The sequence below is a fragment of the Catharus ustulatus genome, chromosome 3 (assembly GCF_009819885.2).
Source record: "Catharus ustulatus isolate bCatUst1 chromosome 3, bCatUst1.pri.v2, whole genome shotgun sequence".
NCBI classification, from domain to species: domain Eukaryota; kingdom Metazoa; phylum Chordata; class Aves; order Passeriformes; family Turdidae; genus Catharus; species Catharus ustulatus.
Window position 1 is genome coordinate 116,013,678 of NC_046223.1, and position 19,283 is coordinate 116,032,960.

The window sequence follows — 19,283 nt, forward strand, 5'->3', positions numbered from 1 at the left end:
CCTTCAAATTTAGGTGCAAATCTTTCCTCATGGAGCAAAAACCCCAGGAGTGATTAGGTCTTCACAAACAGTAATTGGTGTGGTTACTGGGGGTTAACAATGGAACAGGTTAGGATTATTTTTTAAATGAAAATATGCATTTTTCACTACTGTAAGCGTGGTGACAAAGGTCAGTTCCAATGTAATTCCTTAAAATAGTTGGGAAGGAAAAGTGGTTTGAAGTGGATGAAAATCATATTTTTCCATGAAACACATAAAAGTGAGTCTTTAATCTGAAATGTAAGACCAAAAAAGAGTATGAACTAAGAGAAAGCATCAGAGAATTAGTGAATAAGAGCGTTTTTTCTGAGCTCAGCTTTTTGATGTGTGGCTGTTAAGCTGTTAGCTCTTTAAAAACGTGGTTTTTTATCACCATTTAGAATAGAGAAGCTTCATTTCTTTCAAAACCAATGTCATTTTCATAGGACAGGGAACACATTCTCTTTCTCACCCTGGAATACAAATCTTCAGCTGTATGTCCAGTGTGATTTTAAATCCAGATAGAGGTGTTATTGATGCTGATGAATTTTAGTGGTTTTGTAGTCAATCCATTAAAATTGAGGGGCTTTTTTTTAATAATGGCAGAAATTCTGGAGAAGCTGAGACTAAACTTTTTCCAAATTTTCTCAACACCTGAGCATTATAAAATAAAACAACATTTAAAATTACCTCAGGATGAATTATTTCACTTTAATATTCCATTCCACTCAAACACAGCAAAATTCTCAGCAATAAATTTACCCAGGAACATAATTTATTTTGCAATATGCACTTGTTTCAATATCCCATCACAAGCACAGGTTCTGACAGCTCAGCCAAGAAACAAATATTGTGTATTTGATCTCCCAGATAAATGAAGCACTGTGTCTTTCTGATACCTTTGATTAGAAAGGAAATGTTATGTCTTATACCAGAACTCCTTACCCTGATGTGGCTGGCAGGAGCCCTGATGTAGATCCCTGCTGGTGACAGTGCCTCAATATTGGATAAACCATCAGTAACAGAAAGACCAATCACTATGTTGTTACTGATTTTGTTCTCCTCTTCCAGTCCCTCACCTTTAAAAGAAAAAAAAAATATGAAGAAAAAAAAATTAAAAGTAAAAAAATAAGAGGAAGTAAAAAGAAAAATAAATGTACATATAGCTAGAAACCTCCTATTGGCACGATCCTCATTCCAATATATTCCAGGTGTTATATTCACATATATTTCTCTGTTTGAGGTATTATATGTGACTATACCACAAGTCCTATGTTATGGACTGCAAGTTTATGGTGAAAATATATAAAATATGTATTATAAAGCAGATTTGCAGTTGGGAAAAGAGATTCAGAGTGGGGAAGAGGTTCACCTATGCACACACAGGCATGCCCCTGGCAGTACTAGAATTCAAAGTCTTCTTCATCTCCTGTCTGCATTCACTGCCCTACTTACATGTAAGAAAATTTCTAAACAGGCTGAAAAACACCTGGTGCACCTCTGCACAGAAGTGGGGGGTTCTCCTCTAAGAAATGGAGTAGGAGAAGAGAAAGGGAAAAATCAATCAACCAATTGATCAGACAACACAAACTCTTGGGGCACCCCAGATCTAGTTACAGCATAGGAGTAAGAAGGAAAAAACAAAATAAATATTTTTTAAACTACATGGTAAAGAAATGGGCTGCCCAATTGCAAGAAGTGGACAGACTCAAGCAAGCCAAGTCCAAGTAAGGACACATTGACAGGAAAAGGGGAAATGGCCTCAAGTTGCTCTGGGGGAGGTTTAGGTTGGATATTAGGAAAGATTTCTTCACCTAAAAGGTGGAACAGGCTGCCCAGGGAAGTGCAGGCACCATCCCTGGAGTGCTGCAGCCATGGAGATATGGCACTTGGGGACAAGGTTTAGTGGTGGCCTTGGCAGGGTCGGTTTAATGGCTGAAATTCCAGAACCAGGAAGACCTTGAAGGTCTTTCCAACCTTAATGACTCCATGATTCCACCATCAGCACTGCTGCTCTTCTGAAAGCAGAATGAAAAATAGAATCCTGTGTGGAATCTGTGCACAGGCCATTCTCTCTGGCCTACATCAGGAGCAAATCACATCCATCTAGTTTTGTTTATCCATCAGAAGTCATTATCTTCAAATACACCTGCTCAAGTTCTATTATTCATAATACAGATCCCTTCCCAAATCATTACTACCCCAAATATAAGCCACTTCACAAGAAAATCTGTGCCCTTTGATTTTTGGGATAGCAGTAAACACTTTTAGCCTTCCCTTTTGAGAGAATCAGCTTTCTCAATTTTTTCCAGTCTGCTTGTACTACAAACAATGCTACTACCAGAGTGTTAACAGGATCCTAAAGAAGTCCTTTTGACAGCCCTACAGGATTTTGAGGTTTTGGCTTTCAAGCTTAGACCTTGTGTGTCAATAATTTTAAGCCTAGAGTGATGCTTTGTGATGATCTTGCAAACCCTCTGAAAATAAGGAATTTAGGTGAAATCACTGAGAGAATCCAATTCCAAAGCTGCAAAGAGCCAGCTATAATAAATATTCCGTCATAGGCAACAAAATTATGTATAAATTAATCCATCAGACCCTCTGGAGCTGCTGACAGTGAAGCCATTAAAAGCATCTTGAGGATAAGGTGTATTCAGGCTGCAACTCCAGCTCAGCTCAGAGTCCTTTAATTCAGACACTGACCCCAACTTGAGTGAGCCAAGGACTGCCAGCAGCTTGGAGCTCCTGCTCTGCTTCCCCCTGGCTGCAAGGGCTCTGTACATCAGCTTGGCCAAGTCCTTGCATCTCTGATCCAGCTCTCTTCATCTGCAAGGTGTTTATAACCACCTTGGGTTTATTATCTTCCCTGTTTAAATCATGATGTGTCACACCTCACTGTGTTTATACACAGCACCAGCACAGGGATTTGCTGTGTATGAGGAACTACAGGATCAGAACTGAATGCTTTCTGCTTTTCCACTCTGTTTATCTCATAATTGGTCATTTTTGTCCTATCTCTTATGGAAAACAAAAATCGAGCTATATCTTTAGGTATTCAGGCATGACACCCCAGAACAAGATGCTCTAAGTCAGTCTCCTGGTGGTTAGTTAGGAGAAATATTTTGTTGTTTAACATTTTTGTTGCTCCAAGCTCCAATTTATTTAAGTGCTAAATCCTCTGGTTAACTTTTAACATATGCTTTCATTCCATTATCTTCAACATCAAATGACTGAAGTTAAAGGTAATATGTTCTTAAATGCTTCACTGAGCTGTGGTCTTAAGTATTGCATATGATACTTTTCCAAAGATAGATTAATCAATCCCCTAGAAAAAAAATCCACTATTTTTAACTGGAAAATAGTTGAGAAGTCAAATGGAAGTATCTGCTATGAGTTGTGTGTGGAATTGTGGGAGCTTTGTTCCAAATTCACTGGCACCAGAAATTGCAGAAGATGTGATTAAAGCTCTCAGAGAGCAGTTAAGGATCTGCCATTCTTTCCTCCAAAGGCATTTCCATGTAAATGTGTAGTGTGGATATTTGCTCCACCTACCCAGGAGAAGCCCATGGCCTGAGATGTTGTAGAAAACATTGCTGTCCACACTGAGGTTGGAGATCCCTGTCAGACGGAGGCCTTGGCCAAAGGAGTCCAGAACACAACAGCCACGGATGTAAGAGTCTGCAAAGAAGCGAGTGGTGTGAGCAAAAATCACTCTGCAGCTTGAGGGCAGATATTTTATCCCCTGCTCTGGATGATGAGTGACCTTCCCATCATCCAGATCCTGCCCAGTGCTGCCTTCTGCCACCAGGAACCCCTGACCCTTACTCAGTGAAGAAGGTGGCACATCTGTCCATAGCAGAGGGGTTGGAATGAGAAGATTTTTCAGACCATTCTATGATTCTATGAGAGGTGCAAATGTTGCTTATCTGGAAGGGAAAATCCATCCAGCACCCTTAAAACATTCCTTGAGCCCACCTAACTTGCCTCTACCACCACCAGTCTTCAGAGTCCTCTCTGACACTTCCACAGAGATGAATTTGGAATTTAACAGTGACAAAGTCAAAAGAGCTTAATATATTCCTTAACCTCTGGGTGATAGAATTAAAAGTTGGCCCTTGCAATTAGCCAGCCCTGAGCCATTTTTGGGCTCCCTCATAGTGTATTAGTGGATTCATTGGATTCATTAGTGGATTCAGAGCTGATACAAAGGAAGTGCAGCAGGTGAAACAACTCTTAGATTAGAAGGGAGGGTTTTTTTTCACATTTAACAATCCAATCAGCCAACTGGCTCAAGAGCCAAGAAGGTTTTGAGGGTGCCTGCCCCAGTTTGGGGCAGGAGAAGGTGGGTACCTCCAGTGCAGACAACTCACCTGGCAGCCAGGTGTTGCCAGTAAGAGCCAGGGCACTGCAGTGGTGCCGGAACGCTTGGCCCACGTGGCGGAACTGGACGCCCTGCAGCTGGAGCCGGGTCCCCTGTCCCTGGAATGCCTCCACAACCAGGATGGCTCCCAGCTCCCGAGAGCCCAGCTGCCTCTCACTCCTCTGGTACAAACACCCAGAGCCACCTAGGACACAACCCAGAGACAGCTGTGAGCAGCACCCTCTCTGACAGCGAAGGGTTAAAAAGTTTCTGAAATCACGGGAATTGTATACAACAGATTCAGGGGGTTCAGAGAAAGGTTGGGTCTGGTGGCCCTGGGAATGACTGTTGAGAATCATGTGAAACTGCACCTGTGTAATCATCATGTGATAAATAATATGACTTTTAAATGTAATAATTGTGTGGTAAGTTGAATATATTATTGTTTAATCGTATTGAGAATCATGAGAAGTGATGTAATCGAAACAAGAATCATGAGAAAGGATATTTGGGGACCTGATGAAAATCACAAGAATCCATGCTTGGATAAGATCAGTGTATACAATAGAACAATATGGGTTAATAATTATTATATAGTTACATAACAAAAGGGTATAAAAACATGTCCCTCTCGAATCCATTTGAGAGTCACATTTGGGTTTGTACCCCTGATTCCCAGAGCTCCTCAATAAAAACACCTTCATATAATCATCCTGTGATTATGTTTCTACACTAACATCTCCCTGGGGTGGGATGTGCAAGGGAAATCCTCCCCACTGACCCAGTGAGCACCCCTAGCAGGGATCTCAAATATGGGCCCAAAGGCAACACAAGCAAACATTTTTGATGCTCCTTCAAAATACTGTCATGGTTCTTTACCTAAAAGTCTGGACATTTTGAAGGGACATGTACCAAAACAAGCAGGAAGCTGCAGTTCCATGTGTTGGACAGCTCCTTGGAGTTAATTTTAGATAATTGTATGCACGAGAAAGAGGGATTTGACATTGATTTTCCTTAAGCAAGGTTCTTGAAAAGGAGATTGGGCATGGATGTATCGAACTAAACTGAAATGAGGCATCTTGGGTTTTGTTTTTTTTAACTCTGCTCTCCTGACTTTCCCTGCAGATGGACGGAGAACTGTTACTACCCACAGTTTCAAGACAAGAATAGAGATTAGGGAGAAGCTGTGGCTGCCCCTGGATCCCTGGAAGTGTCCAAGGCCAGGCTGGACAGGGCTTGGAGCACCCTGGGACAGTGGAAGGTGTCCCTGCCTGTGACAGGAGGATGGAATGAGATGATCTTTAACTTCCCTTCCAACCCAACCATTCTTAGATTCCATGAAATGACCAAAAAAATTAAATCATAGGGCTGGGTAAAATTCCTGACAGACCCTTCCATGGGTGTGAGGCATTTTGCTATGAGATTCAGACTTTGGATGTGTTACTTGGGCTTGTTCAGTGGAAGAGCAGAGGGGATCTCAAATTTCAGCACTGCTTGCTGATTCCCAGTTATGCTCATTTTTCTTTTAAAGAAGGTAAATTAACCACAAAAAGCACTGCTCACTCCTCTTCTGGTGACTCCTCTAAGAAATCCTCCTATCCTTAAACTCAAATAAAAACCTCAAACGGTGAGTGCGTTTCAGAGCCTATATTTATGAGTTCCACACAAAATGGACCATAAATCCATGAGTAATATAAGCAGTTGGCTGCTGGATAGCAAATGAAGTCTTGTGTCACAGTCTGAAAGCCCAAGGCACTTTTTTTTAAAGAAAACCTTACACCTGGGTTGCCAGATAACCTAACTCTCCTCACATTATAATCACTGTGTCTGATTCTGCCTCCTGAATAGATGGTGTAAATCAGGAATCCACCTGTCAAACTCCATGGCATGTCATACAGGTAAAACTAAAGGAGAACTGAGATATTTAACATTTTTTCACCAGTGATGCTTTATGCATCACCTGTTAGTTTTTCCTTGGCAACCCTAAACACTAAACAACATCTCAATATTTTACACTAAAGAGTACAAATAGCATTGGGCTGTTTTGTTTTTCCTTCTTAAAGTGACTAAACAGTAAACACAATTAAAAATTTAATATATTATGTACACTGAAGCATGTTTTCAGAAGATACTTTCTTTTCTACACCCTTAGGCTCAGGCAAAGCTAAAGGGTCTTTCCCAAGATGGCTTGAAACAACAGTGTGAAAATAATACATCTGAGATATTACAATGAAGTGCAGTTCAACTCCCAAGACTTCACACTTCAATGTCAAACAATGTTTGGAAAGACAAACTCTCTTTCCTGGCATTGGAATGTCTCAAAGTTATTGGAGGAAGAAAGAGTTCTAATGCACAGTGATGCTGCCACAATGGGATTTTAATGGAGCAGTTTTCCTCCTCAGTACATTTCTGTGAGAAAAGACCTCCTCACCTGAATTTGCACACTGCCTGAGGTGGGACAGCCTCTCCAGCGTGACATTTCCTTGAACAACAACCCTCCTGCTGATCAGTGCCACCACAGCACTGGAAGGCACACCTTGGCCATTGCCCCATCCCTCTCCAGCACTGTGGGGGTACCTGGTGAAAGACAAAAACAGCATCTGCACCTGCCAGGTGGAAAGAATTGCATTTATAATTCCTTGTCATTTATGTTTATGACCATAACTTCTCAAATTCAGAGCTGGTCTCAGTCCTTTCTCAGTAGGGACAGTGGCACATCCAATGCCAGACAGGCTTTTCATTTTTGATGTTTGATTTCATCTTTTTGTTTTACAAGTGCTCAAACCTTCCTTAGATTATGTATATACAGTAATTTCAAGATTATAAACCGCACTTCCGGGTGTCAGCAACTTTTTGTTCTTTGTCCATACATAAGCCACACCTGATTATAAACTGCACATTACAATACAGAGTGTGATAAAAGGTCTCTGTTCTATCACCATCTGTTGAGGGTGGGGGCAGTGATCCTGATCTCCACGGGAGATATTCTGCTAATGGGCCATCCATTGAAACCAGGCAGGGCATTGTTCTTTATCTTTTCACAGCCATCCTTCCTCCAGCCAGTCATTTTCTGCTCATGGCCATTGAGTCCCACTGTGGCACTGATAAAATTACTGCATCCCATTGGGAGTTGCTCCAGCCAGGGGGAAGAGCCCAACATTTCTTACCAAGATAAAAACAGAGGTTTGGGACACTAAGGGAGCCCCTTTCTCCACTGGACTCCAGAGGAAAACCGGATTTCTCCACATCCCCACTGGAGCTCCGGAGGGAAACTGCACCTTGTACAGGAGCACTGCTCCAACTGAGCCACATCTGTCACTGCAGGAGGATGCAGCCACCATGGAATGGGACTGCTGCCAACACCCTGCCTGACGGGTGTCAGGTTGTACTCTGACTGTGTCAGGGTTTGGGGTTTGTTCTTTGTAGTGCTGTATTTCTATTTTAATTTCCCTAGTAAAGAACTGTTATTCCTAATTCCCGTATCTTTGCCTGAGAGCCCCTTGATTTCAAAATTATAATAATTTGGAGGGAGGGGGTTTACATTCTCCATTTCAAAGAGAAGTTCCTGCCTTTCTCAGCAGACACCTGTCCTCCAAACTAAAACAGCAACTTTTCCTTCTTTGTCCATATATAAGCCACACCTGATTATAAGCCGCACTTTGGGTTCGGACCAAAATTTTAGTCAAAATGGTGCGGCTTATAATCGTGAAATTACTGTTATATTTTGTTGTGTTATTAGGATAAGGCTTTTCATCCACAGAGTGGTTGGGCACTGGAACAGCCCCCAGGGGAAATGGTTACAGCCCCAAGGTTGTCAGAGCTCAAAAAAACATTTGGACAACACTTCCAGGCACATGGTGGAGATTTTGGAATTTCTCTATGCAAGGCCAATAACAGGAACAGTGATCCTTGTGGGTCCCTTTCAATTTAGGATATTCTATAATTCTATTTACAAGAATATATTTCAGCTTTTGATTTCTCTTCCCAAGATATTGTTTGGGTGAAAACCACCAGGGCTTTTCTTCTCAAGCCCAAATTATTTCTGAAAATTATACCTTAATCTTCCTGGGCATTGGAGTTAGGTTGCCTCTAGAGAGATAATGTGTTTCAGCATTGGAGATGATAAGAAGTGCAATTTTCAGTCTGTCCAAGATCTCCATGCACAGTAAATTAAGAGAGTGTAAGGCAGTGAAATTAACACTCACTGGAAATATGTAAGCAGATTTCCATTGTGAAAAAATTCACTTTGAATGTATTACTTAAGAAAATCAGTCAAGAGAAAAAAAATTTTTTACACAAGTAATACATTTTTTTGTATTAAAAAATGCACTTTCTCAATAAACTGACTATGCAGGAAATTTCTTTGTCATTCCTATACTGACATCACTGGATTTTACTGGCCATCAGTGCTTTCTGCTTCAAAGGTTTTCTGAGTTGAAGGGCATGATACAGAATTTAAAGATAAAATTTAAACATTCAGGATTGAACGTCCACTACCTTTAGGGGGAGTGAGGAACTGAAATACCACTGGCCACTTTTGTTAAAGGGATTGATATAGTTATTATGTCTCACAGGGAACAGCAAATCCTGACTTTGATCAAATTTTCTCCTTGTTTAGTTCTCTGCTGTGAAAATCTCCTTGGCTCCTGAAAGGATACCTGAGTGGTGATCTAAGCTGCAGCTCTGTGTTGTTCAGGGACTGGATAAAAGCCATTTCCTCCTGCTGCTGTGCATCTCCAAGGCCTGAACTTCCCACCAGGATTTCATCACCAGCTTGCCAATCAACAGGTTCCTGGAGCACTAATCGTGTGTCACCAGCATTAGCTGATGATTTCAAGCGTGTGGAAACTACTTGGGGCATCCAGCCTGAAAAGAACAAGGAAAAAAAATGTTAAAAAATCAAGTCAATCAATTTAAAAAGCAAACAAAAAAAACCCAAAAAACAAAAAAAAAAAAAAAAAAAAAGAAAAAAAAAAGAGGAGTTTTTGAACCAACTCCTGGTTCAAGGCAGGGTTGGGTTGGACAGTGCTCAGAGCAGGGAGATGTCCCTGTTGATCACAGGGGGATGGAATGAGCTGATCTTTAAGGTTCCTCCCAACCAAAACCATTCAGTAATGCGATGATTCTATGAAATCTGTGTATAACAAGCCTTGGCAATGAAAATTCTTGCCCTATAACCATCCTTTCTTCCCTTATTGAAGTTTGCTTTAACTTTTGGCATTTCCTTTTCCAGATTGGTCCAGTGAGGTCCAACACACTGAATACCATCAGGGGAGAGTGTGTGCCTCACACACCCACCTTTAGAATAGTTTTCCTTCCCTCCCTTGCAATAGATCATCATTTACCTTTAGCCCTCAGCAAGTCTCCTCCCTGGTTATACTGAAGGAAAGTAATAATAGCAGAAATCACTGAGTGTAGAGGTTGCATCCAATAAATCATTTTCAAATTATTTTAAGCAGACTCCTCTGCCCACATCCTGTTTGTTCCTTATACTCCAGTGTCTTCATTACTTATATTCTAATGTCCCAACTCATTCCTTAATGAAGGTGGAAATAAGAAGTAGCACCTCCAAGACAATAAAGTCACAACAGAATCACAGAAGAATCAAATCTTTATATTCTTTTATCTTGAAGGATACATGAGCACCTGCTCTGTGTGTCAATGATGGGCAGTGACCGAGCACTGAACAGAGACCAGAGAGGCTCTGGAGTCTCCTCACTGGGATATTCCAGAATGATCTGGACACAGCCCTGTGCCCTGAGCTCTGGGATGGCCCTGCTGGAGCTGGGAGGTGGCACCAGATGATTCCAGTGGTGCCATCCAACCTGACCCATCCTGGGATTCTGTGAAACCAGTGCAGGAGCTGAAATGCAGTGGGACACACAGAACACTGCAGGAGCCAATGGAACCAGACTGGAATAACTCTGTAGTATCCCCAGAACACGTGGACCCTGCATCCTCAGCACATCCATCCTTCACCCCACAGTTCTGCCTCTATAGGGCCACACTGATTTCTGATTCAGACATAGCCAAAACCCACCTTCCGTTCAGACATCAAAGACCTCATCCTCAATACAGCTCAAAAAACCCCTCTTAGTATCATCCTCTGTGCATTCTTTCACCAGCAGCACTCTCTTCATCTTTATTCCTTTACCTTCCACTGAGTGATTCTCCTGAATTTTCAGGACTGGCAGAAAAGCCAACGACTGGCAGCAGCCATCTGCACATGGAGCACTGCACCAATTCTCCCCAGCTCTGGACATTTTGTTTATGGAGTTGATTTGTGTGCCTGTGTTGATGTGTGCTCTCGTGCATCTGTGTCCAGACACACAAGTGACCCCTGTGGAGTTCATCTGTCACACAACACTCTACAGCAGCTCTGCTGGGCAGCAACTCCTGCCACTGAGGAGTGGGAAACCCACTCTGCATTCAAAGCATGCTCCAGTGGAAAAGGCTTTTTTCAGGCTTTTTTTCCTTTCACTTTCAAGCTCTGACTCAAAAAAAAAATTATATAAAATATTCTCAATTGTTTGGGTTTTTTTCTTCTAAAAGAATATTCAAGACATCCAAGGATTCCCCCATTTCCTTTATTTCCTTTTTCTTGTTTTTACTTCTTACTGTGCTTAGCTACCTGTCCCCCATTCCCCAGTTTATAGAGGAACCTTTTTCCTGATGATCTAGGTGGGGTGGGATATTTCTCTGCATGTTCAAAAGCCACTTCCATTTCCCAATAAGTTCAGTATATTTTTCTTAGGGAAAGCCAAACAGACAAGTCTAGTAGATTCCACTTTCATAGAGTCATAAAATCATTTAGATTAAAAAATACCTATGAGGCCATGAAGTCCAACCATTATCTCAGCTCTTCCATGTCTACCACCAAGCATCACATTTATCCATTTCCTTGCTTCCCATTGATATTGCCACATTCAACACCTTCAGGTCAGAATCTCCTCTACTTCCAGCAGCACACAAGAGAGACACAAGGTATTGTCAGTGACAGCTTTCTGGTGTCAATGAGGGACCACAACTGAGGTTTCTTTGTCCTAATTATAATATATTCCCCTTGAAAAGAAACTCTGTTTGGGATAAAACATGCAAAGTTCATAAATAACCTTCAGTGCCTGGGTTTGGGCTGTGCAACAGGTAAATAAATTACCTGTTTGAGGGGAAATTGTTTAAAAGACCAACAGCTGTGGTATGTTTAAATTATTTCTTCTCCTGCAAGCAGAAACACTCCAAATGCTGAAAAATAGATGAATCTGTATAACTTCTTAATTATTGAACTCATTTTTAATAATTAAGTAAGCATGAGTTGGGGAAAAAAAATCTTGAGATCTAAAGCAGAAGTGACTTCATGTTAAAGGTACAGGACAGAGCCCTCAGACACAAAAAGGTGTTGCAGGCATAGGAGAATTGAACACTTTACTAAATGACTTAACACCCTAAAATATGGAGCAGAGCAGAATGGTGCAGCCTAGAAAAGCAAATTTGAAAATTAATTCCAAATGAATTAATCACAAAGGTTTAGATTAGGAACATCTTGGCATCAGGACTCTGGTTATGCCTCCTGTTAGAGGTAAAATTATTAAGAATAAGTTACAATGAATTATTACAATGCCACTACTGAGGAAAAAAAGTATGAATTTAATTTCTTATGGCCTCTAACACAAAACATTTCATAAATCTGTGTGGGCTATGTCACCTATATCTGGTTGCACCCAGACCTAAGTAGGGATAGGACACCAACAGCTACAGATTGGACTAGAAGAAATGGCTTTAAAGTATGAGAGGAGAGATTTAGATTGGATATTAGGAAGCAATTCTCAAGTCAGAGGGTGGGGAGATCCTGCACAGGCTGCCCAGAGAAGCTGCCCCATCTCTGGAAGTGTCCAAGGCCAGGCTGGGCAGGGCTTGGAGTAACCTGGGAGAGTGGAAGGTGTCACCTGAGTCACCTCCAGCTCTGTGCCAGGACACCACGAGGTGCTGATATCTTGGTTACTTTTTATTATCAATCCCCCTCCCTCCAGGGAACAACTTTCCAGAAAACAACTCTCATTTTAATTAAACTCCAGCCTGTCTTCAGTCTTCCACAGTCACAGCCTGCCCACTTCTATTCCTCTTGAGAGGAACTTCTGCCTTCCATACATTTCCATTTGGTTACATGAATTCCACCTTAAATCTAAGGGGGTGTTGGTACAATCTGGAATCTTTTAATGGGTTTTAAGAGAACTGGTTCCAGTCCTAAGCCTGTCATGGGTCTGTTGGCATTTCTCCCAAAAGTTGTTTAAATTTTTTTTTAAAAACTTCCCCTTTTTGTGATGGGGCAGCAGGGCTTGAACCTTCTCCTCTAGCATCCAGGACCCTGCTGCATCTCATCTTCGCTTCTATTCACCACAAATTAATTAACTCAGTTGTGAACACAGAGTTGTTCTAGAAAGCTCTTCTACACTTTCTGACTGTTTATTGGTGTTTAGAGTTGAGGTAATGAGATCCTTTATTCTACAAAAGGAATTTATGAGAACTCAGACACAAAATCTACTTACTGGGAATGTACAAATTACACTGCAGATAATCTGTCAATCTGTTGTAGTTATACTGCAAATCTTTAGTGTAAATGGGAATAGGAGCTTTCAATTTCCAGGAATAAAGTGAAAAGGAAGCGGTTTTCCTACCCCCACCAAAAAAAACCCAAAAAAACAAAAACCCAAACAAACCAAAAAAAACCCCAAAAAAGCAAAATAAAATTCAAGAAAAGTTAATAATATAATTCAACTGTTTTACAGCTAGATTACAACTGTTTGGGGGTTTTTTTTGTTTTTATTTTCCTTTTTTTGTTGGCTTGTTTGTTTTTTAAAGACTATAAAAAAACACCCACTCATGGCAGGGAGTTGAAACTAGACCTTTAAGGTCACTTCCAGCCCAAACCAACTCTATGATTATCTCTGGTAATAAAATACATCACACTTTCCCACAGCATTTCAGGTGTCAGACTATTTTAGGAATATAGTTTCTTTTCAGTTGTCATAAGCCTTTATTATTATTCCCTTTTCCTGACCCAAACTGCACTTTCCAATCAAACTTAGCTTGGCCATACCAAAATTTTCAAATGTTAAAGTGATAACTGGCAGTGCAGCCATTGGAAACTGGTGCTTCAGGAAAAAGATGAGTGTTTAAAAATATATTTTTAGATCCATGACAAAGACATTTTGCTGCAGTTGCTTCAGTTAACAAAACAAACCATAAAAATGATAAAGGATAAAATTCCTTAAGTTAAAAGGAATAGAAAATCTTTTTCAGAAAGCCTCTTTAGTCAGGACAGGACACAAATGTGCTGCTACAGTTCTCTATGGCCAAATGGAACTTCAAGTGACAGATCCTTAATTAAGGAGTAGAAAAAATTATTTTATGAACCTGGATTTTATAATTTATTTTTTTTTTAATGTCACAGGTCTTGCAGTGACTAGTCCAGTCACTGGCCATACAGGGTAGGGAATAAAAAAAGAAGAATGAAAGTTGCTTTCCTATCTTTTCAAATATGTTAAAAAACATTTGCTTGAACTGTGAGCTGCCAACACTCTGGACTTAAACATTTCCAGCTATATTTTCACTCTGTTAATTCCAATCCTAGGTATATTCTTCAAGCATTTGCATGGTTTTAGCTTATTTTGCAATGAGAGGAGTTTGTCAGGGTTTGTTTTGGGGGTTTGGGGGGTTTTTTTGTTTGGTTTTGCTGCTTTTCCACCCCATGTAGTCCTGCAGGACTCACTGCTGTGTGTGGCAGCTCCTGGGGAGATGCAGAGCAGCTTTCCTGCCACAGCCACTGCACTGAGCTTTTCATTCCCTCCCCGAGGGGAAATCAAAGTCCTTTCTGATTTATAACTGCTCCTTATAACCCTTAGGACAGCCAAGAGTTTATCAGCTCTGTGACAAGAAGCTGCAGCAGGACCACACTGGGTATTTCAGGTGGGCTCAAATCATAGACTGGAATCAGTCAGAGAATGGTTTGGGTTGGAGGAGACCTTTAAAGATCACCTAGTCCAGCTGTTGAAGTAGCAGGAACACCAGCAGAATCAGGTTATAGGAGCCCCATCCAACCTGATCTTAAATCCTCTCTCAGTGAGCAAAAATAAAAAAATCTGACATCATCTGGACAAGAGGACAAACTGAATAACTTTTATTTTCTCCACTGGGAAATATCCTTGAAAGTGACCTAGTCCTGCTGAATGTTTCCCATTCAGTTTTCACTTAAAGCATTTCCACCTGAATATCTTTCAACAGCACCCTGGAGAAAGCAAGGATGATCATGTCCTTGTCCTGGAAGTGTTCAAGGTGAGGTTGGATGGAGCTTGGAGCAACCTGGTCTAGTGGAAAATGTCCCTGCCATGGCAGGGGTTGGAATGAAATTACTTTAAGGACCCTTCCAACACAAACCTTTCCATGATCCTAGGTTCTTACTGAGGATGGGAAGGGTTTTGTGGTCAAACAGATCTATAGAAACTCTCATTTTTGCCCTTTTCTGACAATTTGCATTGCAGAAAATGCAGCTTCCCTGCACAAATTTCCAAGCATTGCCTTTAATCAGAAATCCTCCAGTCACTTTGCTAAGGGGAAAAATATTCCTGTAATGCCATGGCACAAACCAAAATCCATGCTCCACACCTAGAACGAGCTCACAGCCAAAGATGCCACGGAGGAAAAGGTCTCTGGGCAGACCCCAGGAACAAAGAGCTCCAGCTGTGGCAGCCCAGGGTCAGTGGATCCTGCAGGGAGCTGCAGACAGCTGGTGACACTTTGTGTGTTTGCTGTGGAATGAGACAGGGAGTTCTCCCTGCAGGAGTGGGGATGTGGGGCACCACAACCATGGCCAGGCTAAGATCAGGTTCCTGCATCCCCCAAAATGCGATGGAAGAGAATTTGGCACCAGGAAAAGTGAGGGTGAGCCCAAAGGGAGGGTCCCTGCCTGGCTCAGCCTGCAGCTCTGTGGGAAGCCAGGGCTGGCTCCAGGCCTCTCAGTTTGCCAAACTTCACAGAATCAGAGAATCACAGAATCATTCAGACTGGAAAAGACCTCCAAGGCCAAGTCCAACCTGTGACCAAGCCCTGCCTTGTCAACTAAATGGGTGCCACGTCCACTTGATGCTTGAACACCTCCACCACCTCCATGGGAAGCCCAAACTTTCTCCTATTAGGGTGGAAATTAACCCTGAACTTCCTGCTGGTGTTCTCCTCCTTCAGCCAATAACCTGGGTTTTGTTGGTATTTTGATGTTATATTTGAAAATGTGAAGGAAGAAATTATTTAATACATAATATGCATCCACATTTGTAACAAACCACAGACCTGCACGCTGTCTGGACTCACAAATTAATATGTTAGCTGTGGTATATTTATATATTCTATTCTATCCTAGTTTGTTCTATTCTATTCTATTCTATTCTATTCTATTCTATTCTATTCTATTCTATTCTATTCTATTCTATTCCATTCCATTCCATTCCATTCCATTCCATTCCATTCCATTCCATTCCATTCCATTCCAGTGTGTATTGTATTATATTATATTAATATCTTTACTACCTATATTACATTTATCTTTATTATATAATATATATTAATATCCATCCTCTGTCCTCTTCCCATCATGTTTTTCTCATTAAGATTAAACACACAAATCAATTGATTTAAGCTTAAATCAAAGATAATAGATGCATTTCTGTTAGAAAGAAGGGCAAACTGTGAAAGACACAGCAGCTTGCCCTGAACCCAACTCTTTTTTTTTTTTTTTCCCCATCTGCTAGGTCTTTAAAATCTAATGGTCATCTTATATTTGTGAATAAGAAAGTGAAGGCACAAGTCATTGTACATTAGTTACTCCATGGGAAGTGCCTAAGTGCAGTTTCTTACCCCTGGTGAACACGGGGGGATTCAAGGCAGCTCAGCCTTCTGTTCCAGAGCCATCTGCTTTAATGCATCATGTTAAAGTCAAGGTCTTGGAAAGGAAAAACTCTGTCACAGCAGGCAAAAAGACTCCTGCAGCCCCCTCTCAGAATAGCTGGCACCTAAAGAAAACCAACCTATGGGAGCAGGCTCAGGAAATCAGGAGGTTCAGGTAGTGAAAAATAACATTTACTGAATAGGTGTATTTCAGCAGACTAATAAAAAATATCTTTTCCCTAACAGATCTCTGCACCCTATCTTGAATCCCCCTGCTCCAGCTTTTTTTTTTCCCCCTTTTTTTTCCCCTGGGAAGTTTTTTTCTTTTTAATATGTGAGTAAAGCAGAACAAATTCTCTCATGTTGTCTATGATCTCTTAATCTCAAACTCAGCACAGATACATAACACTGCCTAATGGAGGCAAAGCAAGAGGCATTTGATTAAATGTTTGATCTCTGGAGGAATGCACAGGCTTTGTAGAGCACAGTGCACAGCTCACAAATATTTTTGTGTTTTATTATTGATTAAAAGCAATTAAAATTAATAATTGGTTCAACTGATAAAAAATACTTGGTTTTTTTCCCCAAGTTAACCCTGAAAAAGTATCAGATTGATTTGGCTGCAGAGAAATCTGGGATAGAAGTCATGCAGATTTTACTCTAAAATATAATTTTCTCCATTGCAAATGCAGTGACATTCTTTGCAGCAGGACTGGCCATGATTTTAGAGCACTGAAGTGACTGCTGACACCTCTGTTTTAATTATCCTGATTATAAATAGGTAAGTTATTAAACCAAAACCCTCAGGATATTGTTTTTTCTTTACCACACACCTTTGGACAAGGTGAATGCAGCACGTTTTTAATCTGAAGTGTAACATCATTCATCTAACTGAGGGGATACAAATTATTAGTCAAAATTCAGGGAATTCACAGGACCACAGAATCACAAGAGGTTTTGTGAGACCTTAAAGATCATCCAGTTCCAGCCCCCTGCCAAGGGAGGGACACCTTGCACTAGAATGGGTTGCTCACAGCTCAGATTCTTTCCCACCAGAGTGTTGACATGAAATTTTAGATTAATGCCTGACAAAACTGCTGGTCTTTTTTGGAAAGAGTCACAGTCTGTTTTGAGGGGACACAATGGAATAACGAGATCACCTACACAGGGCTGCTGAAAATGGAAAAGACATTTGAGATTTTTCAATGTGGCAATATCTCTGCTCTGAGCCAGGCTGGGAGAGCTGGGGGTGTTCACTGGAGAAGAGAAGGATCCAGGGAGAGCTCAGAGCCCCTTCCAGAGCCTAAAGGGGCTCCAGGAGAGCTGGAGAGGGACTGGGGACAAGGGATGGAGGGACAGGACAAGAATAAATGGTCTTAAGCTGAAGGAGGGTGGGTTTAGATGGGATATTGGGAAGGAATTGTTCCCTGGCACAGGGTGCCCAGAGAAGCTGTGGCTGCCCCTGGATCCCTGGCAGTGTTCAAGGCCAGGCTGGATGGGGCTTGGAGCACCCTGGGACAGTGGAAGATGTCCCTGCCCATGGCAGGGGTTTGGAACTGGATGAGCTTTGAGGTCTCTTCCAACCCAAACCATTCTGGGATCTCATGATAGGAGTGTTAGGAACCCAAGATCACCTGTCACAAGGGCAGGCTGGGTGTTCTTTGTTTTGATGCAGCTTCTCTGCCCAGTTCCTGCCCCACTCAGCATCCACTGGTGCCTCCAGTTTCCCTGGCAAGGACAAAGGCACAAGAACAGCCAAGGCCACCACGCTGAACTCCTCTCCTGAAGCTTGTCAGGAGAGTTTCTCAGGGAACAGAGGGCGAACGGAGCTGGAGACAGTGATAAATTTCCCTTCTGAACAATCAATAAAACTCTCCCAGCCCCGCTCAGGCCCCTCCTGCGGATGCAAGGGCCATAATTACCCTGTCAGAACTCAGAGCTGCCCTGGCTGGCTCGGAGCCCCTCTCACAGTGACGGCAGATTGGCAGGCACTTTATGGGTGGCACGCTCTGACTGGCAGGGGAGTTGGCTAAAGCCAAAGGCAACAGTGAAATTTCCCAGTCTGCTACAACCACCAGAGCACAGGACTGCCACTCATGGGGGGATTGTGGGAAACCCTGAGTCATATTAACATATCAAAGTGAGGAGCTGACAGCGCTTACTGAACCATCTGAATTCCACCAGAGCATCCCCCACCATCCCCAGCCTGGAAGAGAAAAGGAATTAAAGTGCTCTCGGTTCTGTCTTTGCCAAGACAGCCAGGAATTTGGAAAGCTGCTTATTTAATGATTCTGATCTGAGATAACATACATATTTGTGTGTATAAATGTATCTCACAAATGTACATTGCACAGCATGTCAGCCTCTTTCACACATGTATGTATGAAAGGGGCTGTCACACTCCACAATTTGCTCTGTACCACAGACCAGACTGATGCTAAATTGAAGACAGAACAGCAGATTTTTTTTTTTTTCCTGTGTGAGCAATATAAACCCAGTAAAAACCCCACTACTTTCTGTCATGTTTTCTAGCAGGCTTCTACTGCTTCGATGTTAAATTGCAGATTACATGGTTTGAATGGACAATAATTGCAGCCATGCACTGGGGCTGTGTGCCGTGCAGAGCTTAAAAGTGACTTCATAGCTGCTCTGGATCTGTTGAATAAGAAATTGGTATGACTTCTTGAATAAGAATTGGTTTGGAATAATAATAATAGAGTAAGAGTTGGAGTTGTTCAGCCTGAAAAAGAGAAGGATCCAGGGAGACCCCAGAGCCCCTTCCAGTGCCTAAAAGTGCTCCAGGAGAGCTGGAGAGGGACTTTAAACAAGGGCCTGGAGGGACAGGAGCAGGGAAATGGTTTCAAACTGACAGAGGGCAGGGTCAGATGGGATATTGGGAAGAATTTCTTCCCTGTGAGGGTGGGGAAGCCCTGGCACAGGCTGGAGCTGCCCCATCCCTGAAATGTTCAAG

General features: G+C 41.8%; 1 protein-coding gene across 1 annotated transcript in view; it reads right to left on the reverse strand.

The window, feature by feature from the left end:
- Nucleotides 1-19,283, reverse strand: part of LOC116993648 (fibrocystin-like) — a 187,729-nt gene that overhangs the window by 128,670 nt on the left and 39,776 nt on the right. The window contains exons 6-10 of the mRNA XM_042779097.1: nt 9,037-9,244; nt 6,807-6,955; nt 4,389-4,592; nt 3,571-3,729; nt 964-1,097 (exon numbers count right to left, since the gene is read on the reverse strand). Of these exons, the coding sequence (XP_042635031.1) occupies nt 964-1,097; nt 3,571-3,729; nt 4,389-4,592; nt 6,807-6,955; nt 9,037-9,244 (854 nt within the window). The remainder of the gene's footprint in view (nt 1-963; nt 1,098-3,570; nt 3,730-4,388; nt 4,593-6,806; nt 6,956-9,036; nt 9,245-19,283) is intronic.